At 34.4% G+C, this 22,583-nt stretch overlaps 1 protein-coding gene across 2 annotated transcripts in view; it reads left to right on the top strand.

The window, feature by feature from the left end:
• The window catches only part of GK (glycerol kinase), a 47,729-nt gene extending 29,197 nt beyond the window's left edge, over positions 1–18,532 (top strand). The window contains exons 10-20 of one of the 2 annotated variants that reach the window (XM_083362229.1): positions 1,511–1,578; positions 2,086–2,128; positions 2,751–2,831; positions 3,740–3,818; positions 4,891–4,987; positions 5,791–5,875; positions 6,179–6,299; positions 7,658–7,801; positions 8,158–8,238; positions 12,619–12,705; positions 15,284–18,532. In XM_083362229.1, coding sequence (XP_083218355.1) covers positions 1,511–1,578; positions 2,086–2,128; positions 2,751–2,831; positions 3,740–3,818; positions 4,891–4,987; positions 5,791–5,875; positions 6,179–6,299; positions 7,658–7,801; positions 8,158–8,238; positions 12,619–12,705; positions 15,284–15,297 — 900 coding nt within the window. In that variant the 3' untranslated portion in view covers positions 15,298–18,532. The remainder of the gene's footprint in view (positions 1–1,510; positions 1,579–2,085; positions 2,129–2,750; positions 2,832–3,739; positions 3,819–4,890; positions 4,988–5,790; positions 5,876–6,178; positions 6,300–7,657; positions 7,802–8,157; positions 8,239–12,618; positions 12,706–15,283) is intronic. The other variant, XM_083362230.1, reaches the window with a different exon arrangement.
• The last annotated feature ends 4,051 nt before the right edge of the window (positions 18,533–22,583 follow it).

The raw sequence follows: 22,583 nt of genomic DNA, 5'->3' as shown, positions 1-22,583 counted from the left end.
GACAAAAAAGTATAGTAATTATTTTTGTTATGTTTCCAGGTATAGATCTGGAACAGATGAATTCATAGTAAACTAGATAGATAGATAGATAGATAGATAGATAGATAGATAGATAGATAGATAGATAGATAGATAGATAGATAGATATACACACACACACACATATACACACATATATACACTGCTCAAAAAAATAAAGGGAACAGAAAAATAAGACATCCTACTATTAAATACAGTACATTGTGTTAAGTGTTCCCTTTATTTTTTTAGCAATATATATATGTATATATGTATATATATATACACACACACACAGGGAGGAGGCACAGGGAGACCACGCCCTGAGCTCTCTATAAAAGGAGTGTTTGGGGAGGGGCTGGTTGCTGAAAGCAACTTTTCCGCTTGAGAAGACAAGCTCTAGTGTTTTTGTTAACTGCGTAATTAAATCTTGGCAGATGCCTTTTAGCCTTGGACGCTCTCCAGTCTCTTCTTTCTAAAAAGGGGTTTGCCTTACTACAAGGCCAGAAGGGCTGGTTCAGAACAATATACAGTGGCTCAGTGGGTTAGGACGCTGAGCTTGTCGATCAGAAGGTCAGCAGTTTGGCAGGTCGAATCCCGAGTGCCGCGTGACAGAGTGAGCGCCTGTTACTCATCCCACCTTCTGCCAACCTAGCAGTTCGAAAGCACATAAAAATGCAAGTAGAAAAATAGGGACCACTACGGTGGGAAGGTAACAGCGTTCCGTGCGCCTTTGGCGTCTAGTCATGCCGGCCACATGACCACGGAGACGTCCTCGGACAAGCGCTGGCTTTTCAGCTTTGAAACAGAGATGAGCACCGGCCCCTAGAGTTGGAAACGACTAGCACGCATGTGCGGGGAAACCCTTATCTTTTAACCATATATATTTATATATATTTATACACACACACACACACACACACACACACACACGTAAATAAATAAATAAATAAAAAATAAAATAAATATAAAACTAATTGATGTTAATAAGAAAAAAATCACAAATTTATAATGCTAATTGAAGGAAGTGAAGGAAGTATATTCCGTAAGAATATGTTGCAAAATCCTGTCATATAAACTGATTGTCCACTAAGCAATTATGTTTGCAAGGTGACGAAATATAATCTAAATGTTTCTTGACTGCATATGCAAAGAAAATCAGCAGAAATTATTAAATTTGTATTGAATATGCTGTATTCCGATTGTATCTCCTAATAATTTCTAGAACCAAAAATAAAAATTAGATGTCAAAGTAATATTTTTAATTAAAGCATACCTCATTATTTTAATTGAAACAGTCAAGAACCATTGGTATTTATCATTTGCCAGAATAAATCTTCTTGAATTCCTTGTTTAATTCTGTTGGATTTTTTTTTCTTAACAGTAAAGTGTACCAACCTATTCCTCTAAAAAGAATCTAATTTGATTAGTTAAGTAAAAAAATGCATAAACATTTTATGGTTAAATACTATGGAATTATTTGTTTTTCCAGTGTTTAGGTGATCAGTCTGCTGCATTAGTAGGACAAATGTGCTTCAAGGATGGCCAAGCAAAGAATACGTAAGATTAATAGGAACTATTACATTATAGACTTATTACAGAAAGAAAAATCAATATAATACAAAATCAATACAATGTGACTTAAACAATCCAATACTTCTTAGAGATGTGCAGATAGAGGTATTTTTTTTCTGTTTGTTGGGTTAATTGCAGGGGAACAAAATTTTGGATTTTTAATAAAATATCCATAGAAATAAAAGTGCTGATCCATTTATTGGCCATGTATAAATTGGACATCTGTCTTTTAACAAACAAAAGGCTTTGGTTTCTCTGGAATTTCCTGGATTGACCATGTAACCATGCTATTTAATTTGGATACTATACGGAGCATAAGAATAGGAAACGTGGACATTTAGATTGTTGCTATTTATGAATAGTTTTAGAGTGATTTTTTATTCCAAGTTTTTTGATATTTATCTGCTGCAGGTTCTTCTTCAGCAGTTTAGCTGAAGAATTACATTCTGCTTTTTAGATGTATTTCAGTAACTTGTTTTTTTTCCACTGTAGGTATGGAACAGGCTGCTTCTTACTCTGCAATACGGGCCATAAGGTTAGTGCTATGAGTGAAACAACTTGCTGTTTTTCAAATAAAAAGACCTTAATGCACATTACACTTAATTGTATATTTTTTAAAAAAAACATAGTTCAGGTATGTTTCCTTTCTCTTTAATGTCTTCTATATAATATTTAAATAATTTATTTTACTTATTAATCAAATTCATACAGCCATTCCTCTCACAAAAGGCAAGTTGAAATCGTGTTGTAATAGACTCTTGGTTCAGGCTTTAGCTTCATAATATTTTTGAGAAATTGATTAGTATGAAACCCTTAAAGTGATACCCATATTAGAAAGCTAATACATTAACCAGTTTTTTAAGACAACTGAAAAATAATTAGTTTAGTATTTTGGCAATAGCTATCTTTAACAGATGAAATAGCCAATTAGATTTCTAGATAAGTAATTAATATAGCCAGAAAGATTATTGTTTATTAAGATGTCAGAAATGTATTTAGCTACCATAATTCCCCCATCAAATATTTATTGGTAAGTAATTAATACTTTAAACTTTCCACTTATGTTTTAAAATTGTACATGACTATTATAGAGTGACTTTTCCTATAAAGCGGGAATAAGGAATAACTAATATTTTCTTTTTCTTTGTTTTTCTCAGCCTGCACTTTCTGAGCATGGCCTCCTAACCACTGTGGCTTACAAATTGGGCAGGGACAAGGCTGTATGTTATGCATTAGAAGTAAGCCAAATTGTTCATTACAGGTGTTTTGATATTTCAGTTTCAGTGGGTGCCAACCAACCACTTATTTATAGATAAATGCTGTAACTCATGTAGCTACAGCAGAGGTCCCCAACCTATAGGCTGTGGCCCACTACGGGGCTAGGGCCTCTTGTCCTCCAGGCCGCGTGTGGCTGTCCAATGCACACACACATGTGCGCGCGCTCTCCCTACCTTGCGTCGATGCTAGCCGAGCTGCGAGCCTCTCACCAGCGCTAGGAGAGCCATGTGCCAGTGTTAGCAGCCCACTTGTGGAGCGTGCATGCTCACAGACCCGTTTGCTTGCACGCACACAAAGCCACATTTGTGTGTGTACTCATGCATGCATAAAGGCGCCTATCCCTCCCTTTCCCACTGGGCTGCCAACCCTGAAAGGTTGCCGACCCCTGAGCTAGAGTATCTTTGATGTCAGCACCATTTTTTGCACCTGTATGAAAAAATGTTCACTTTGAATAGTTCATATGTTCATAAATCTAATTGATTACCAGTAATATGGACTCAGTGAGAAGATACAGTATTTGAAGGCAGACCAATATTTCATGTAATTTCAGGATCATTTCACGTGTGCAAGTCAATCATGGGTATGAATTAGACTGAGTTTCCATTGTTTCCATGAAATTTTAATTGTGAATGATCCCAGAATTCTGTAGAATGCTGTCGCAGCATTCTACAGCTATTTAAGATCTTTAAGATTGCTTTTAAAATATTTGTAAGAGCTGCAAAAAAATCTGTGACTAGGACATGGGCAGCATATAAATTTGATAAAATAAATAGGCATGCATCCATTTTAATACATATTTGGATGCTATATTGCAAGAATAATCATGAAGTAATGAATGAAACATTTTTAGTCTGCCTTTTTGTTTTAGGGCTCTGTTGCTATTGCAGGAGCTGTTGTTCGTTGGTTGAGGGACAATCTTGGTATTGCAAAATCTACAGAAGAAGTAGGTGAGTATAACTTTCTAATTTATTGTAAATCTGTAAGAATACAGGGGCTCAGAAGCAGTAGTGGGATTCAGCCTGTTTGCACCACTTTGCCAGAAGCGGTAGCTACTTTTTTGTTACCCAGAATGGACTTCCAGAAGCAGCATCCACACAGAGAATTGATTGTTTCCTATATTTGAATCCCATCACTGCTCAGAAGGGTTCTGTGTTTCGTTCAGACATGTTAACTTAGATAAGAATTTTATTGTGTTCTTGAGATCTATGCCATTTTTAACCCTAGGTACCTAATTTTTAGGCTTGGGGACCCTGTATTTCTTCTGAAAATATAATAGTAAAATATGTATATAGTAATATTGCTAGTAGGAGTAGGAACAATAATCATATATAGTTTCAATTATTATAATTAATTAAAACTACAATTCGACACCATTTTCCTGGGGGAAAAAGATCATTGAGTAGGATTTATTTTTATTCAGATCATACCATAAGGTTTTATTTATGGATATAAATGATCTGTGGGAGGTATATTGTAGTTCAGCACATCTAGATAGTACCAACTTGTTGAAGATTATACCATATATAAAATTTGTACTTCTGCTTCCAGGCTGTATATTTGTTGTATATACATTAATACAGTCAACAGTCTTATTTATTCTAGACCAGACATGTCAAACACAAGGCCCGGGGGCCGGATCCGGCCCGCGAAGTGGTTTCATGTGGCCCGCGAAGCCATCCTGGAAACAGTGAGGGAATGGCCCCCTCTGCCTTGGCCCTGGCCCAGAGACCCTCCTTCTGCCAGAGACCCTCAGATCTGTCCCCCTCCTGCCCGGGCCCCCATAGGCACCCTTGATGCCAACGATGTAGAGCTGGCCACGCCCACCCAGTAGGCCATGCCCACCCAGTAGGCCACACCCACCCGGCCCCCTGAGGGCAACTGCAATGCTGATGCGGCCCTCAATGAAATTGAGTTTGACACCCCTGTTCTAGACATTACTTATATTTTGTTTTGCAATTCCTAGCTTTCAAATGACTATTTCTCTGCAGAGATAAGTTTTCTGTTTTGTATTGATCCTAGAGAAACTTGCTGCTGAAGTGGGCACGTCTTACGGATGCTACTTTGTTCCTGCATTTTCAGGATTATATGCACCATACTGGGAACCCAGTGCAAGAGGGTAAATATTATCTGATTGAATGTTAAATAGTACTTTTCTGGTGTTCTGCTAATAAAATAGGGCTTATGTAAGTGTATATTCTGCTTTATGCCAAAGGAAAGTACCATTGCTAACATCTGTATTCACTTCATTTGATATTCCCCAGCCCTGTGTCCAGTTTTCCTTTAAAATATATTTGTATTAAATCACATGTAGAAGAAGCCGACCTAGTAGTTCTAGCTGACATGAACTACCTCCTTCAAAAGCATTTTTATTTCCTAGACCTAGAATGTCTCCTTGTACATATTTATTTGAGGAATGGCAAAACTCCTTATGACAGCTATTTTCTTGAATACATCTGCTGACCTTTGTTCCAAATTATAGATGACAATATATTGTTTAACTGCAGCTATACCAAAATCATACAAACAATAGGGCAAAATTAATTTTAAAGAGTGAATGTTTTGTCTGAATTAAGGGTGATAACCTAACTATGATTTATTGCATTCTCTTCCCAAATATCACTTTCCTTGGCAAGGCCACAGTACAAATTATCTCAGAAAAAGTGGCAAATATGAACAAGAATTAAATGCCCAAACATGGGAGAGGAGTATGTCCAATTTTAACATTTCATACCATTAGTGTGATTGGTTTAGATCCATCCTTACGCATATGTAATGCCATACTATTGATTCTCAGTTGGATTCTGCAGATATTGCCAATATATTTTTTCAGGCAGTTACTTGCATGATCACAGTGAGACAGTATATTGTATTTTAATACTATTATTATTTCCAACTAGTATCGTTTGTCTTCTTTTGCAGAATTATCTGTGGCCTTACTCAGTTTACAAATAAAAACCATATTGCCTTTGCTGCATTAGAAGCTGTCTGCTTTCAAACACGGGAGGTATAGATTATGAGTACTGTATTATTAGGATTTTTGAGTTTAATTTTTATAATATTGTTGTTTTTATTTCTATAGGCAGCCATGTCTAAATGTGTTGCAACTGTAGCTTATTTCACCTTCTGAGATATTAGTTCAAAATGTAAAAATTTTCAACTAAAATTTTCTTCTACTTTTTGTTTTGTTTGCTCTTACTGATTTTTTATAATGCCATAAAGCCAAATGTTTCAACTAATTATTTTTGATATGTAATCTATAAAACATTTTAGTTTTTATTGGAAAAATAATAGGAATTGTTTGTTTTAGATATTGGATGCAATGAATAAAGACTGTGGGATACCACTTAGTCAGTTACAAGTTGATGGAGGAATGACCAACAACAAGATCCTTATGCAACTCCAGGCTGATATTCTTTGTATTCCAGTAGGTAAGATAAAAGTCTCCTTGCATTTTATTTTGAATTGCTATATATAAGGCTCACTATGACTTTTGAAAAAAAATATTTCAATTTACTTACATTAAAATATATTTCTGGAATTATATATATATACCAAGATTTTCAGCCTTGCTAGTGTAGGCCTTTTAGATCCTTTTTATTTTGTAGTCATCTAAGGAACCTGCAGTTCATATTTTTTGTTTCTTTTTGTCAGTTTAGTCTTCCTGCTTTATTTTGAGTACCTGTTATTCAGTTAAATAGTTATTTAGTAACTACATATAAAAGGAACCCTCTTTTAGGAATAATTAAATCATAATTTCTTCTATCGGGATAAAAATATTGACAACATCATCTTGTCTTGTTTATTTAAGGAAGATTTATATTGCTCTTCCTGTCACTGACAGTGTTGTCATGGAAAGGCAATTCTCTGCTAGCACCTTCCTTTAAAAATGCTGCAATGGGATTAAAGGGTAAGGAAGTTTACTGCTGAGTTCTAGAAAACCTTCTAAGGATAAAAATTTAAGAAAGAGCATTTGAGCAATACATTTATGGGAGGGAGGAAAGGATACATATATTGGTGAAGGAGCTGAAATATGATTTAAGAAACCCAAGTTCCAGTATTTACCAAATTGCAAAATTAAATGGGCAGCATATCCTTACCAACCCATTAGATAGTTTGGGCTATGAAAATAAAATGGTAGGCAAATCTCTTTTGCATCAATTTAAACTTTTGAGGAAAGACAAGATATGGACTTAATATTAACTAAATGAAACGTTTAATAATTCCTATACAAACACACAGATCTACCTGCAAGAACACCGGTCAAGATGTCAGATGTTAATTAAATACAAAAGCAGTATTTAATGGATAAAATACATGGTGGATGTAATTAACCACATTTGGCAGTTGAAATTTGAAAAAATATTGCCTTTGACTATGTAAATAGGTTTTTTGTTTGTTTGTTTTTGTCAAAGAATACTGTTTTTTAATTGCTTGTTTAAAGGAATAATCTAGGGCTCATTAATGAATATATAGGGTGATGATTCTTTGTGATAGCAATTAAGATAAAGTATGTGTTTGCATTGGTTATTAGTTCCCTGTATTCCAGCTGATTAATCGACGGAATCCTTTTTCATTAAAGAATCCATCTTTGTATAAAGCATTTGTCCTTAATTCACTAGCTACTAATATTTCTCAAGTCAGTTGAATGAAAAGTAAAATAAAGTAAGGTATAAAAGTGAAAAAAAAGATACTTGTGTTAATACTTAAAATGCTCACATTTTGTCTACATACATTTTGTTCTATCAAGGACTACATAAAAATGCTACCTTGATTTCTGTCTTATTAGTAAAGCCATCCATGCCTGAAACCACAGCACTTGGAGCAGCAATGGCAGCTGGAGCTGCAGAAGGGGTGGGAGTCTGGAGCTTACATCCTGATGACTTTACAGCAGTAACATGTGAACGTTTTGAGCCACAGATCAATCCAGAGGGTAAGAAGGAGTTTTAAGATCTGATCTCTGCTATCTAAGCTCGCTCAGCCTATGCAAATCTAGTCTATTCATAATGATATAAGATTAGCATAGTTTATTCTGTCAGCACAGTTGTGCTACCTCTGAATGGTGAACTTTCTTAGGAAAATTATATTGGGGGAGGGAGGTTGATACTTTCCTTATTCACCACTATCTCAAACTTTCCTTGTTTTTTTTTAAATTTTGAGGTTTTCTAACAGTTAATGAAATTCCTATGCATTTTATCAGACTTTTCCATGTATTACACAGTAGGTGCTTGTATGTTAAATAACAATAATTGTTTGAATTTTTGATAAAAATGTTCTTTATGATTTCAGAAAGTGAATATCGTTATACCAGATGGAAGAAAGCTGTTAAGAAATCAATGGGGTGGGAGACATCAGAACCTCAAGGAAACAGTGAGTCATCATTCATGCATTATTTGTAAAAGTCAAATTGCTTTTCCATACACAATAGATTGTAGCAAATAGAAAAAATAGATTTTTCTATTGATAGTGGTAGTAGTTATAATCCAACCATGTTTTAGTAAGTGTCCTAGAAACTAAAAATATGGAACAATGTATCCACTTATTTTTCAATAATTTATGTTGAGATGCACAACCAGATAGTAGTAAGATAGAAATATACTCTCAAATTATTTGAGGAATACATTTCTACTGGCATTTACAACTTTTACTGAGTTGTATGAAAATGTCTAAAGTCTTGAGTACAGCTAGCAATATACTCAAATCCTGCCACCAAGTTTTAAGATTTAATTTAATTTTAAAGTTACAAAAACAGCTTATGTAAATACAGGAATTAATCATATTAAGTATATAAATTCATATAATCACATGAATTTAATTTATCCTGGCCTTAGTGTTCTCAAAGTCAATCACAGTGATTGGCCTGAAAAAAAATGCAATCTAAGCAGTAAACAGAAACAGTTGAAACCCTTTATAAATTACATCAAGCGTTTAAGACAATTGCATGTCAATTTTGCTTAAGAATGCTTAAAAATTGTATTCCTAAGCAATTTTTGAAGTTTTGAAAGTGCCTCCAGACAAAAGATATAGTAAAAAGCTATTTCAGTTTTGTTTCAAACTACTGAAATACAGATTGTATAAGGCTTCATTTTCACATGAAAATAAAGCATTTATTTATTTTTATATTAATCCATAAAAGATTACTTCTGAATGTAAATTGTTTTATGTACTACATGAACTAGCTAAATAAATATTCAATCCTTCATCATTGACAACTGTAGTACTAAAAATAGAAAAAAAATGAGGTAACAAAATTTATTTGCCTTGATAGGTACAGTTGCAAGAAAAAGTATGTGAACCCTTTGGGATTACGTGGAGTTTTGCATGAATTGGCCATAAAATGCGCTCTAAACGTCATGTAAGTCACAACAATAGAAAAACACAGTCTGCTTAAAATAATACTACACAAACATTAGCTGTTGTCATGTTTTAATTGAACATAACATGTAAACATTCACAGTGCAGGGTGGAAAAAGTATGTGAACCCCTAGCCTAATGACTTCTCCAAGAGCTAATTGGAGCCAAGAGTGAGCCAACCTTAACTCCAGTGTGATGATATTGGATGTGTTGCTGACAGCTGTCCTGCCCTTTAAAAACACACACCTGTTTTGGGTTTACTGGTCTCAAGAAGCACTGTCTGATGTGAACAATGCCTCGCAGAAAAGAGCTGTCAGAAGACCTACGATCAAGAATTGTTGAGTTGCATGAAGCTGGAAAGGGTTACAAAAGTATCTCCAAAAGCCTTGATGTTCATGTGTCCACGGTAAGACAGACTGTCTACAAATGGAGAAAGTTTAGCACTGTTGCTACTCTCCCTACGCGTGGTCGTCCTGTAAAAATGACTGCAAGAGCACAGCGCATAATGCTTAATGAGGTAAAGAAGAATCCTAGAGTGTCAGCTAAAGACCTACAGAAATCTCTGGCACATGCTAACATTTTTGTTGACACATCTACAATAAGGAAAACATTAAACAAGAATGGAGTACATGGGAGGACACCACGGAGGAAGCCATTGCTGTCCAAAAAAAAATATTGCAGCACGTTTGAAGTTTGCAAAAGAGCACCTGGATGTTCCACAGCACTACTGGCAAAATATACTGTGGACAGATGAAACCAAAATTGAGTTATTTGGGAAAAACACAACACTATGTGTGGAGAAAAAAAGGCACAGCACATCAACATTAAAACCTCATCCCCACTTTGAAACATGGCGGAGGGAGCATCATGGTTTGGGGCTGCTTTGCTGCCTCAGGGCCTGGACGGATTGTTGTCATTGATGGGAAAATGAATTCGAGTTTATCAGGACATTTTGCAGGAAAACGTACAACCATCTGTCCGCCAACTGAAGCTCCGCAGAGGATGTGTGATGCAACAGGACAATGACCCAAAGCATACAAGTAATTCAACAAAACAATGGCTTCAACAGAACAGAATACGCCTTCTGGAGTGGCCCAGTCAGAGTCCTGACCTCAACCCGATTGAAATGCTGTGGCATGACCTTAAGAGAGCGATTCACACCAGACATCCCAAGAATATTGCTACACTGAAACAGTTTTGTGAAGAGGAGTGGTCCAAAATTACTCCAGATCGTTGTGCAGGTCTGATCTGCAACTACAGGAAACGTTTGGTTGAGGTTATTGCTGCCAAAGGAGGGTCAACCAGTTATTAAGTCCAAAGGTTCACATACTTTTTCCACCCTGCACTGTGAATGTTTCCATCTTATGTTTAATTAAAACATGACAACAGCTAATGTTTGTGTAGTATTATTTTAAGCAGACTGTGTTTTTCTATTGTTGTGACTTACATGACGTTTAGAGCGCATTTTATGGCCAATTCATACAAAACTCCACGTAATCCCAAAGGGTTCACATACTTTTTCTTGCAACTGTACATTTTTATTAAAGTGCAATCACATGAAATATATTTGGTTTAATTAATCAGTGCTGGTTTATGACTTTCAGTGAGAACCTAAGTATTTCTATTTAGAAATATATTCTAATAAATTCATTTGGATTATTGTCCTTCTAAGCGTGCTTAAACTGTAGGCCTGTTGATTTGATTAAGATTTTTTAGTATAATTAAGTACAATAAGAAAATTTAAAGTAGTGAATTCACTGTAATTAAAAAATGAGAAATAACTGTAAGATGTTAATTCCTCCAGCCAGGAGGAGGATGAATCAGTGAGACCAAAGATTTCAGATATGGCAATAGATTATTTGACACACTTTTTTTTAAAAGTCCTAATAACTGCAGAAAGAAAATGGGGGGGGGGATTTCTTGTTTTTTAACAGTAGGGTTGAGCAATGTAAGTTAGAAACTCCAACAATAGGGAAAAAAATATAACAATATTTTTCCTTATACAAAGCAGTAGTTTCTGTGTTGTTGGAAAGATATGGGCAGGTTAGTAAAGGACAATGATATACAATGTTTAGTTTTGTAAGTCCTAATTATTATCTAGTTGACTTATTGACTGGGCCAAAACTAAAGCTTCACTGGTTTCAAGAAACTACAGGAGTTCCTCCTTTGCATACGATTATATAATGTCAATAAAATCCTTTTTTATAATGGTGATATTAATAGCAGCCAATAGTAATTGTCTTGGCAATTTTACATAAACATTATATGATAACCAGTAAAATACAATACAATTAATACTTATCTTAGCAATTTTGCCATAACAATCTTGTGCTTAGTCAAACACTGGAAATGCAACCCAGGCAGGAAAAAAATTGGGAATAATATCACATATTCTGTATGAAGAGCACAAGAAATGCAATTATATATTTTTTTATTTCAAACAAAATTTATTTTAGCTTTAAAATGTTCTGTTTATGAAAAAAATAAGTTCTTTTTTAAATTCAGCAAGCATTACTATAAGTCGGATGAGAAAGATGTAAAAGGAGACAAGCCTTATTTACAATTGATATAAAATTAGTCTGAAGAGAATTAATATGTAAAAACTTGAGAACCTTTTAATTAGATGCAGTGCTGTTTCTTGAGGGCAGTTTAAATGCTTGTTGCTACTTGAAAGTATTGTGCTGCTTGCTGCAGAATACTATACACAGCTGCTGTGAAATGAATGGCAATGAATTCAGTGAACTTTGGTCCTTGGTAAATGATATAACACTGCAGCTTTGCAATCTATAGAGCTTTCTAGATATGACTGTCATAAATGGTTTTAGTACTGTACTTGCTCATTTATAGTTAACAATAGCAATTTTATGCTTTCAAGTCTGGAGACAGTTGGTACATGTATATTTCACTTGCTGATAGTATAAAGTGTATGATGGAGCAGGCACAATGCATGATTGGATAAGAGATATGCAGTGCCCACATTACATGTACTTCATACACAGTCAATATTTTTTAAAAACAAAGATAAGTGTGAGATTGTGTATAATCAGACACACATGAATTCACTCTTCCATCTTCCGTAGCGCGTTCATTCTTCTTGCATTATTCGTAATGCTTAATATCAGCTTTATTTGAAATTCTGTACTACCTACTTTATTAGTAGCAAATTGTTTCTGTCTAAATAATCTTAAATATTGACACTGGATGCAAGACTGAAATATATTTAAGCCTCAGCGTTGTCCTATTTCTAATTATTACTATATGCTGAACTATCTGTAGCATTTTGCAGAATTTCTTATCTCTTTTAATTTTCTTCATGTAATTCTTAAATAGTGCAATTTACACGTATCTCTCTCTCTTGATTTGTTTGACTGGAACCTTTCTTCTGGATGACATCAGGTGAAACTAGTATCTTCTGTAGTCTGCCTTTGGGCTTTTTTATAATGAGTAGCCTGTTAATGTTAATCGGAGCAAAGTATATCTCAGGTTAGTTTATATTTTGAAATGTCTTGTTTTCCACAAGATAATCACTACTAGGTGATTTAAATACTTTCAATTTGAAAAAAAGTGTTTAGTATTGGTGTATATGAAGAAATATTTAATGACACTAGCTCTTAATAATTTTAATTTAATAGTCTATTTTAAAAGTTCCTATAGAAAATATTTAAACATCTGCTATTAATTTTTTCTACTATTTCAAATCCATTTTAAAAAGTAGGGAGGAGTGCCTTGAATACATCTTGATTTTCTATAGGTTATGATAGGTACACATTCTAATTATTTCTTTTTTGAGGTTTTATAACTACTGGAAAAAACCACATAACTGCAAAAAAAAATCAGAATTTGTGCTTTTATGAGTAATTTTTTAATTTTTTTCTAGATTAGAAGATTTACTGTAAGATCTTACATCTGAAATTGATTGTTATCCCTGTCAAATTAATTTCCTTTAGATGCCACAATACTCATCACTTAAGGCAAAATTAGTATCCTAAAACAATGCTTATTTTAATGTAAAAATAATAAGTTTCATATTTTTTTCTGTTTGAAAAAACAATAGTTAATATTTTGTCAGATTTCCTTTTCTTTTTCAACTGTTAAGAAATGTGAATAGCTAAATTGATTTGGTCACAATTGAAAATTATGCTTAGCAGAATGAAGTATCGCGTCATAGTTTAAAACATGTACAGAAAATATAAGTTAATCTTGTACATGGACAGATAATATAGATACTATTGGCAGAGGAATTTCAAGAAGCATTTATTCAGGTGTTATTTACCAGAAGTAATGAACTTTTTCCCCCAGCTCTGTACAAATGGATTGTTATATATAAAAGAGAATTTTATTTTCATTCTTTAATAAGCTTAAACAATAGGTAATTTGTTCTTTTAATTATTTACAATTTACAAATAATTTGAGCTTGCTGTATAATGCTCGCCCTCCTCAAATATTGCATCCCCCAAATCTCACAATAAGAATCTTACAACTGCTTCTCTGGAAGCTCCTGTATGATTCTATAGCAACTTAACAGCAGGAGTCAGTTTCTCCATATAACTACATTATTAGTTTACACTTTTTTATCATAATATTCAAGGTGGCCTAAAATTCAAGATGGAGATTTCTGGAAACTCTTACTCAGAACTAGGCTTTTTAGTTTCAGGAAAGTTCTATTGAGACCATATCTTCGTATAGTAATGTAAGACTGCAACTGAATTATATTTTCAACAGAAAATTTGAATGTAGAAAAAGAAATGTTTTATGAGTACTGCTGCTACATATGCCCTTTACAATCCATATATGTAAATACAGTGGTGCTCAAAAGTTTGTGAATCCCTTTGAATTTCAGTATTTCTGCATAAATATGACCTGGATCGTTTCCCCCAATAAATCAATGACCAAGTACAGTGTATTTGATTCATTTGTTTTGGGTTCTTTCTATCAAATTTTAGGATTTCTGTGGAGAAAGGTTATATTTTTTGTCATATTTCTGCAGAAATATTGAAAATTCAAAAGAATTCTCAAACATTTAAGCACTGTATATATAGAATAGGTGTAATGTTCTTCAGTAAACATGTTCTCTGGACAGATATATTTAGACATATTTTCTGGATAGATATAGAGGGGCTGCCACAAGGAAGAGGGGGTCACGTTGTTCACCAGATCACCAGAGGAAAGGACAAGAAAAAATGGTTGGAAACTGATCAAAGAGAGAAGCAACCTGGAATTAACTTTCTGACAGTGAGGACAATCAACCAGCTTGCCTCCAGAAATCATGGGCACTCCTATCACTGGAGATTTTTAAGAAGAGACTAGACAGTCACTTGTTTGAGATAGTATAGGTTCTCCTCCTTGAGCAAGGGGCTGCACTAGAAGACCTCCAAGGTCTCTTCCAGCTCTATCATATTCTAGTTTATTTTTATTTTATTTTTTGCTTTTAAGTCACATGAAATGGTGTTTTATGAAACTGTAAACCATTTTTGAGCGAATGGTGCTTTATAGAGTTGCACTGTGTGTGTGTGTGTGTGCGTGCGCATGCAGGCTGTAAAACAAATCACTTCAAGCACTTAACTTTATATATTTAAGTATAGCTTGCATTTTTATTAGGCCTAAACATAATGTGAAGTACACTTTGAAATCCTACTTTAGATTTCCTTGCATGAACAACATTAAGGCTACCTTCTAAAAAACCCACAGTAATTCTGTTTTGTATTATCTTTGTATTATATAGTTACTGCTTTATATATGAATACTCTTTTTCCTCTTTTCCTATTCCAGTAGGCAGAGAACTTGTTACACTGAAATGGGGAAAAAGGCAATTAGAGGAGCACTTCAAAATCCTTTAGTGATGTTGTTACTTAGTAAAACAATTGCCATTGCATATGTTTTCTACAATGCAATTTCATGCTTCTATAGGTTAGATAATATAATCCATGCCCCAGGTTGGCACTGTTAGGATTTGATAGGTGATTTAGTTTCAGTTAATTATTTCCCCAGAAGATATCTTAAGTATTATATTTATCCTCTTAACAAAAAATATTTGATTAATGATCCTTTTTTCCCCTTTCAGGTAAATTCAAATGAGGCATTTTAATGGATTTCAGGAGACTGTAACATCTCAAAAGAATGTGGTGCTTTCTTAACAATTTTAACAGCATTATTTTGACACAGTTCACTGTCAAAAGTAACTATTTTGGAAAGGGATTTAATCAGGAACAAGCAAAATATAGCCGCAATTACCTATCTGCTTTAAAAGTAAAGTGGAAAGAACTTGGTTAACTTCTGTAACTGCTATCACTTGTTTTGTCCACTTTGAAATGAAAAATGAAATTAAAAAAGTTAACGGGGCTTTTTTTAAAAAAATCCAAATGGTACAATTCAAGAACTTCATTGTATACACTTAAGTTGTGGTGATTTCTTTTTAGAAATTGCTTATAGCAATACTTTCCAAAATCATCTTTCTTATGAGAATTGAAGAATCAGTAATATATTTTGTAACAAGGAAAGAACAGTTATTTATTCCTACTTTTCATATGCATTGGTTATCATATTAAGGATTCTAAGCTACTAAATAAAACTGGTAGACTTCAGAAAGCTTACTTAAAATTAAACCTAGTATTTAAAATATAGTGTGTATGTATAGCAAGAAAGCTATATGTTTGAAATACTGTAATATAAATCAAATTGCCAAGTGTATGGATATGAAGATTAAATATGAGCTTTAAAAGTTCAGATAACTACACTTATTTTAGTAAATAATCATATTTTGGGCTTTGGTTGAAAACCACAAACATTTTTCAATCTTTCATTTTACTTAAAAGTTTGGACCAAAATTTGCTTCTCAGTGGGATGCCATTATAAGCAGTGGCAATCATGATTTCTGGATATAATAATTTAGATATCCAAAGAATAAAATAATTTTTATAGGTCCCAAAGTTTAACACTAATGTATGTCAGAACAATACTTTATAAAATTCATATTTTCATTAAGAATTAAAATAAAATCAAACATTGCTGGCTTGCAGATTGATCCCCTCTTTCAAACTGAGGATATATCTGGTAAAATGATGACAAACAGCTCATAGAAATCTCCATGTTCTTTGAAATGTGTCTTCAATGCAAACTGTCCTTCTTTTCATAGTTAGACTTCTCTAGGATAGGATTCAGGATTTGCTTTGCACACTACTGGAATGAGGTGGAGTTGAAAATACAGTGAATCTAGGCTGCTACTATTTGAAGATGCTTCAAGACTATTCTAGTATAATGAGAAAATGCCTATGGAGAGATTAACATAGCTTCTTCCCTGCGATAAAATATATAATTAAAAGGTAATAGAAAATTGACCTGCTGCTCTCTTTTGTTATAAAACTTACCTGATTCAAAGTGCAGTGTGTAAACATATTGAAAGATAGCAATATTGTAATGTATGCACACTGGCAGCTAAAGAATATGTGCATGGTGAAACGGTTTCTGGGTCTGTCATTTCCTACATTTTGTATATGTCATTAATAAGGAAATAAGAATTGAAAATTCAAATAATGTTAAACTAATGCTTTTTCTTAAGTGTAAAAATGATTTTTGCCTTGGTTTGAAATGTAGAATACTTGTAGCAATTGTTGAATATTTTAACTGAAAACTAGTCTTGATAATCAGTATTTTAGCTTTTTCATAAGCTGAATCTAAGACTACTTATTCTTTCTTTTGTATCACGATTTACTGGTAAATGTCACCATGTATGAACGTAAGCTTCCAAATGTCAATTCCCTAACTCTACTTCTAGACAGGCTTTATATATTTTAAGGCCATACTTGGCAAGCCAACATTTCTCCTGCTTCTGGCAATGTAAAAGACTTTCCTCCCACCTATAAATTTAATGTTCAGAGGAAAGAATACTTTTCTGGATATTTCTTTGGCAAGCTGGGTTTATAGCCATACTTGTTGACAATATCTTACATAGGAAATATACCATTATATTATGGCCAAGAATATAATTTTTTAAAATTCTATTTTATACAGCTGGAAGTTAATCTGAAAAATGGCTTGTTTTATTATGTTTCCTGCTTACGGTTCCTGCTTTGTATAGTGTATTGGAATTGGCTATTTCATATATGATTCATGGAAGTATATAGGATATTAAATTAAATTGGTAAGATTATAATTATAGTTGGAATTTTGCACAATGTACTACCACTTTTTCTATAAAACAAAATTGTTGGAATTGCTCACTTTTTGTGAATGGAATAATTTTTTCTATATAATTTGAATTGTTAAATGGATACATTGAAAATGTGAAATAGCAAAATTGTCAACATTGCACTTGTAGAAATATATGTGATTTAAAATGTCCTTAGTCTTGTTCTAAATTATGCTTGTGGTGAAACCCATAAATAAAATGCTAATTAAATCTTCACTTCTGGAAATGTTTTACTGAAGCTTGTTGTAATAAATAATGTAATATCAACTTTAAGAATCATAAACTTGAATGTATTTTTTTGGCCTTAAAATAAAAACTTTACATTTTCAAGTCAAACTGAATATTTTCTTAGCCAACCTTTCAACATTTAGGAAGCCTACTATGTAATGCATCTTATGTTAATCGCAAGAAACCAGATATGCTTCATTTCCTAGAATGGTGCTTATTGTTAATCATGTTTACTTGAATTACTACATTCTGTCTAAGGAGTTATCAGCTCTCCAGTCAGTTCAAGGTAATGCTACTAGCACCAGCCAATCATACATCACTGAAACTGAGCTGCACTGGAATTAACAGTAGGCATACATTAGATTATTTAATGGTTAACATTTTTAACAAGTTTGTGTGGAGTTCTACAGAAGTACACTCCAATGCACATTTTTCTAGTTGAATAATGGAAGGATTAAAGTCATTTTTAAGTAAACCAAACTATAAGGTTAGATCATGGATACCTAGTATCAGGATCCAGGCTTATGTTTATTCCAAATTGTAATATTACATACTTGAATAAACTGTATTCCTATTCCCTAACCCTTTGCTGATATCCGGTGTCCCCAGCATGCCTGGCTGAGGAATTCTGGGAGTTGAAGTCCACAAGTCATAAAAGGGCCAAGTTTGAAGACCCCTGTTCTTATACCTGAGCTCTACACATCAAAAAAAGAAGAAAGGCTTTACAAAGATACAGCCCTATCTCTTGGCTGAACTTTGTATGCACTGAGTTCTGCAACCATTTGTAGTTAATTTTAATTTGTATTTTTTGCATAGCAGCTAGCAGCTTTGTTAAATTGTTTGTGATAAATAGCTCCAGATGCTTTTAAATTAAAAGCACAGTTTAGTTAAATCTCTTTGGGGAACAGTAAAAGAATAAATAAAACTTCTTAACAACTACATTTTATTTATTTGTGCTGTCAATGGAACTTCCAGATGGCCTCATCAACACCAGCTGCAATTGAGGCATTTTATTGCAATAAAGAGTAAGCAGCTGTGTTGAATAGCCATTTGCCAAAGGTTCAGAACTTCTGTATTTCTAGAAAGTATCATTTGCCATTTGAAATACGGTGCAATTGTTGAAAGTAAGTTTTGTGAGCAACAATTTCCCACTTCTTTTTTCAAACAGCCAGTTTGCAATATGTAAAGCAGGAATTAGTACAATAGCATAATAATCTTACTAACACTTGCCTTCTAAAACATGGACAGAAAACATAGTACTATTTAATGAGTTTTTTTACTCCCATTTGCTTATCTGAATGTGTATCATGTTGCTTAGTTTCAGTTGTAAAAATTAGATTTTATTGGGCCACAATTCTAATTTGATAATTTTCTTCTCCCTTTCACACACACCCCCAAACACATCTAGCTCTTGGATTTTTAAAAGGAAAGTTGATTTAAAACAAGCCTGCAAATGTAGCAGCTGTGAACCTGTCAGTCTGAACTTTACCATTCAGCTTAATACTACAAATATATGGCTTGGAACCAGATTATTTGAAGGACTGACTTTTCCAAAGTCACATCTACCCAATCCACCAAAGTAGGCAATGCTGTTGGGTCCCCTCTCCTAAGGATATATACATCTAGTGGGACCAAATGGAAAGGCATTTTCTATGGTAGCTTCCTCCCTGTGGAACATCATCCCCAAAGAAATAAGATTGGCCCCCACTTTGACACTCTTTCACAAAGCCAGCAGAATCCAGAATGGGACGGAGCCCATTAAGTGGCTCATTTGACTGATTGTTGTTGTAAAGGGGGTCAGGGTTATTGTTTTTTATATTGGGTTTTATCTTTGCAAGCCATCGAGCCACTGAGAGTGAGCTGGGCAGCCATATAATTTTTTAAAATAGATAAACATACAGCAGCTTTTTTGTTCCTGGTTCTTTTCCTATCTTTCTCTGGTGTTTGGCTTGGCTTTTTCATGTGCTCTCTTATCCTTAGACACTGAAACATTCTCACTACGGTAATAATCCATAGGATTTCACACACTTTCCCTTTCTCTCCTTTGCAACGTCTTGATTTTTTCATTTCACATCTGCCATTCACCAGACTATGTACTCTAATAACACTTCACTTCAAATATATCAACCCTTCCATTCCATCCTTTAGTAAATATTATTGCTGCAATCTTGCAATCCTTTACAATTTTTTTAGAGCTATCACAAATTTCCTATACACACACACACACACCCTACAATTTAAATCTCCTAATTAATGGGCTTTCTTTTCTCTATCTTTATATAGCTGCAAACCAGACAGCCTCCCAGTTCAGTCCCCAACCTAGCCCACTGCTTGGAGGAAGACTCAGGTCTTCATGGAAGGCTAAAAGGGTTGATCTTGGTGGTTGATCTGGTGTCTGAAAGGAAGTCTATATCTTTATTTCTGTGGATTTTTGCGAACTGCCTAAAATCATAGTAAGATAGGTGGCCATATACATCCTGAAAGTATATAAATAACTGAACAGTTGTCTCTCAGATAACCAGGATCTGTGCTAACCTGCACTTTGACTGCAGGCGGATGCCAACTGGCAACCAATGCAGCACCCAAAGCACATGGGCACAGTGAGGCATGCCTATTACTTCCTGTGCTGCTCCATTCTGAATCATCTCTAGCTTCCTACTTGTCTTCAAGCACAGACCTATGTAGATAACAATACAGTAGTCCATTCGTGGGTGACAAAAGTGTGGACTGAAGAAAACAAACACAGTTGCAACAGCAGCAATTGTCGATTGCAGGGTTGCAATTTCTAAACATTCCATACACAAAAACTTTACAGAACAGCCAGGCTTTATTGCCTTTCTTGAACTTCCAACAGAATTGGTGCTAAGTTGAGCTCAGATGGTGTTCTGCTCAGAGAGAGAGGAACATATGGAAAAAAGGATGCCTTTATGGTCTCAGATATCAGCAGATCTTCAGGGATGGGATGCAAAGAGTGGTTTCCCTATGAGGCTCTCCTACAGATATCCAAATTCTGACCCATGTAGAGCTTTAAATAAGAAACCAGCACTTTGAATAGCACTCTGAAGGCAACTGGCACCCAAGCAGCTCCTGTGATGTTAATAGTAAACCAGGAAGCACCCCTAAATATAAAAGCTGCTGCATTATGGCTAGTTGTAGCTTCTGAGTGGTATTTAATGGAAATCCCAGGTGGAATGAATTACAATAGTCCAAGTGAGAGGTGAGCCGGAAGTCTTTTATTATTATTATTATTATTATTATTATTATTATTATTATTATTATTATTATTATTATTATTATTATTCTCTATTACTTTTTATATTATTTTAATTTTTAATTTTAATTTTTATTTTAATTCCATTTATATCCCGCCCTTCTCCGAAGACTCAGGGCGGCTTACAAGCTTAGCAGTATTATTACATTTGATTAGTGCTTAATAAATATTTATTTATTTAATTAGATTTTTATACTGCCTTATTCCCGAAGGACTCAGGGCGGTTTACAGGGCAGCATAAAATACAATATAAAAGATAATATAAAATTAAAATAAATTAAATTAATTAAGCCCAACAATTAAAACAATATTTAAAAAGCTAAAACCCCTTCAGTCCAGGCCTGATAAATCGAAAAGCCAGGTTTTCAGGTCCTGGTGAAATGAACGCAGATCGGGGGCAGTCCAGAGTTCCACAGGTAAATCATTCCAAAGGCCAGGCACGCCTAGAGAATGCCCTCCCTCTGGGGATCACCCGCCGGCACTCCCTAACTGGCAGCACCCTAAGGAGGGCCTCTATGGGAGTGCACAGGACGATGGGAAGTTGATGCTGGCAGCAGGTGCTCCCTAAGATAATCCGGACCCATGCCATGTAGGGCTTTATAGATCATCACCAGCACCTTGAATCTCACCCGGAGGGTAACTGGAAGCCAATGCAGCTCGTGGAGAAGAGGCGTTACACGGGAGTATCGGGACACTCCCATCTTGGGATTTTCAAGTAGATTTTAGCTTTTACCACACAACAAGTAGTGAATTTTTTACGTAGTGGTTTTGAAAGTATCTATGTTTTATCCTTCTCATACCACAGAGATGCATGCCATCCAAGTTGCAGATCACGTCTTTCTAGATATAACAGTCTGTTATGTCTGAGAATTATCCATTCTTTTACCCATATTAAGACACATGCTTGATTGTATAAGACCCAGTCTGGTAATCCAAATCCTCCATTTTCTTTGGATTCTTGTAGCATTTTCAGTTTAATTCTAGCTTTCTTTCCTTGCCAAATAAATTTCAAAATCAATGTATTCCGCAGATAATCGCCCGGCCGCCCTGTTTAGGGTGACCCGCTCCCTCCTTAATCAGGAGGTGAGTGAGGAACCCTTGCAGGGGCGTGCCGAGGAATTTAGTCAACATCTGTCGGACAAAATCGCTCGGATTCGGACCAGACCTAATTTTATTTGGTTAAGTCATTTTATATAGTTCTCTTCTTTTATTGTTGTACATCTTCCTATTAGGTATATTCCCAGATATTTAACTTTCCTAACTATTTGAAAATCCATTTTTTCTGACAGTTGTTCTTTAGATATAAGATTTTTAACTATAACTTTTGTTTTTTCTGTTTATCTTCAATCCTGCTACTTCTCCAAATTCCTCAACCCATTTCAATAGTTTAGGAGTTGTCTCCAACAATTATTCTATGATAAATACCAAGTCATCTGCAAACACTTGGTTTATAGCTTCCATTTTTTATCTCCATTCCTTTAATTTCTGGGTCTTGTCTGAAGTTTCTGTTCAAAACTTCCAAAGTCAATTATGAATAGCAATGGGGATAGCGGATATCTTTGTCTTGTGCCTTTCTTTATATTAAAGTTCTCTGTATAATCCCCATTTACCATTACTTTTGCTGATTGTTTATATTGTCTTAATTATATTGATAAACCTTTCTCTAAAATCCAAGCA

Source organism: Vipera ursinii, assembly GCF_947247035.1.
Source record: "Vipera ursinii genome assembly, chromosome: 4".
Taxonomy (NCBI): Eukaryota; Metazoa; Chordata; class Lepidosauria; order Squamata; family Viperidae; genus Vipera; species Vipera ursinii.
This window is presented reverse-complemented; position numbering and strand designations above follow the sequence as displayed.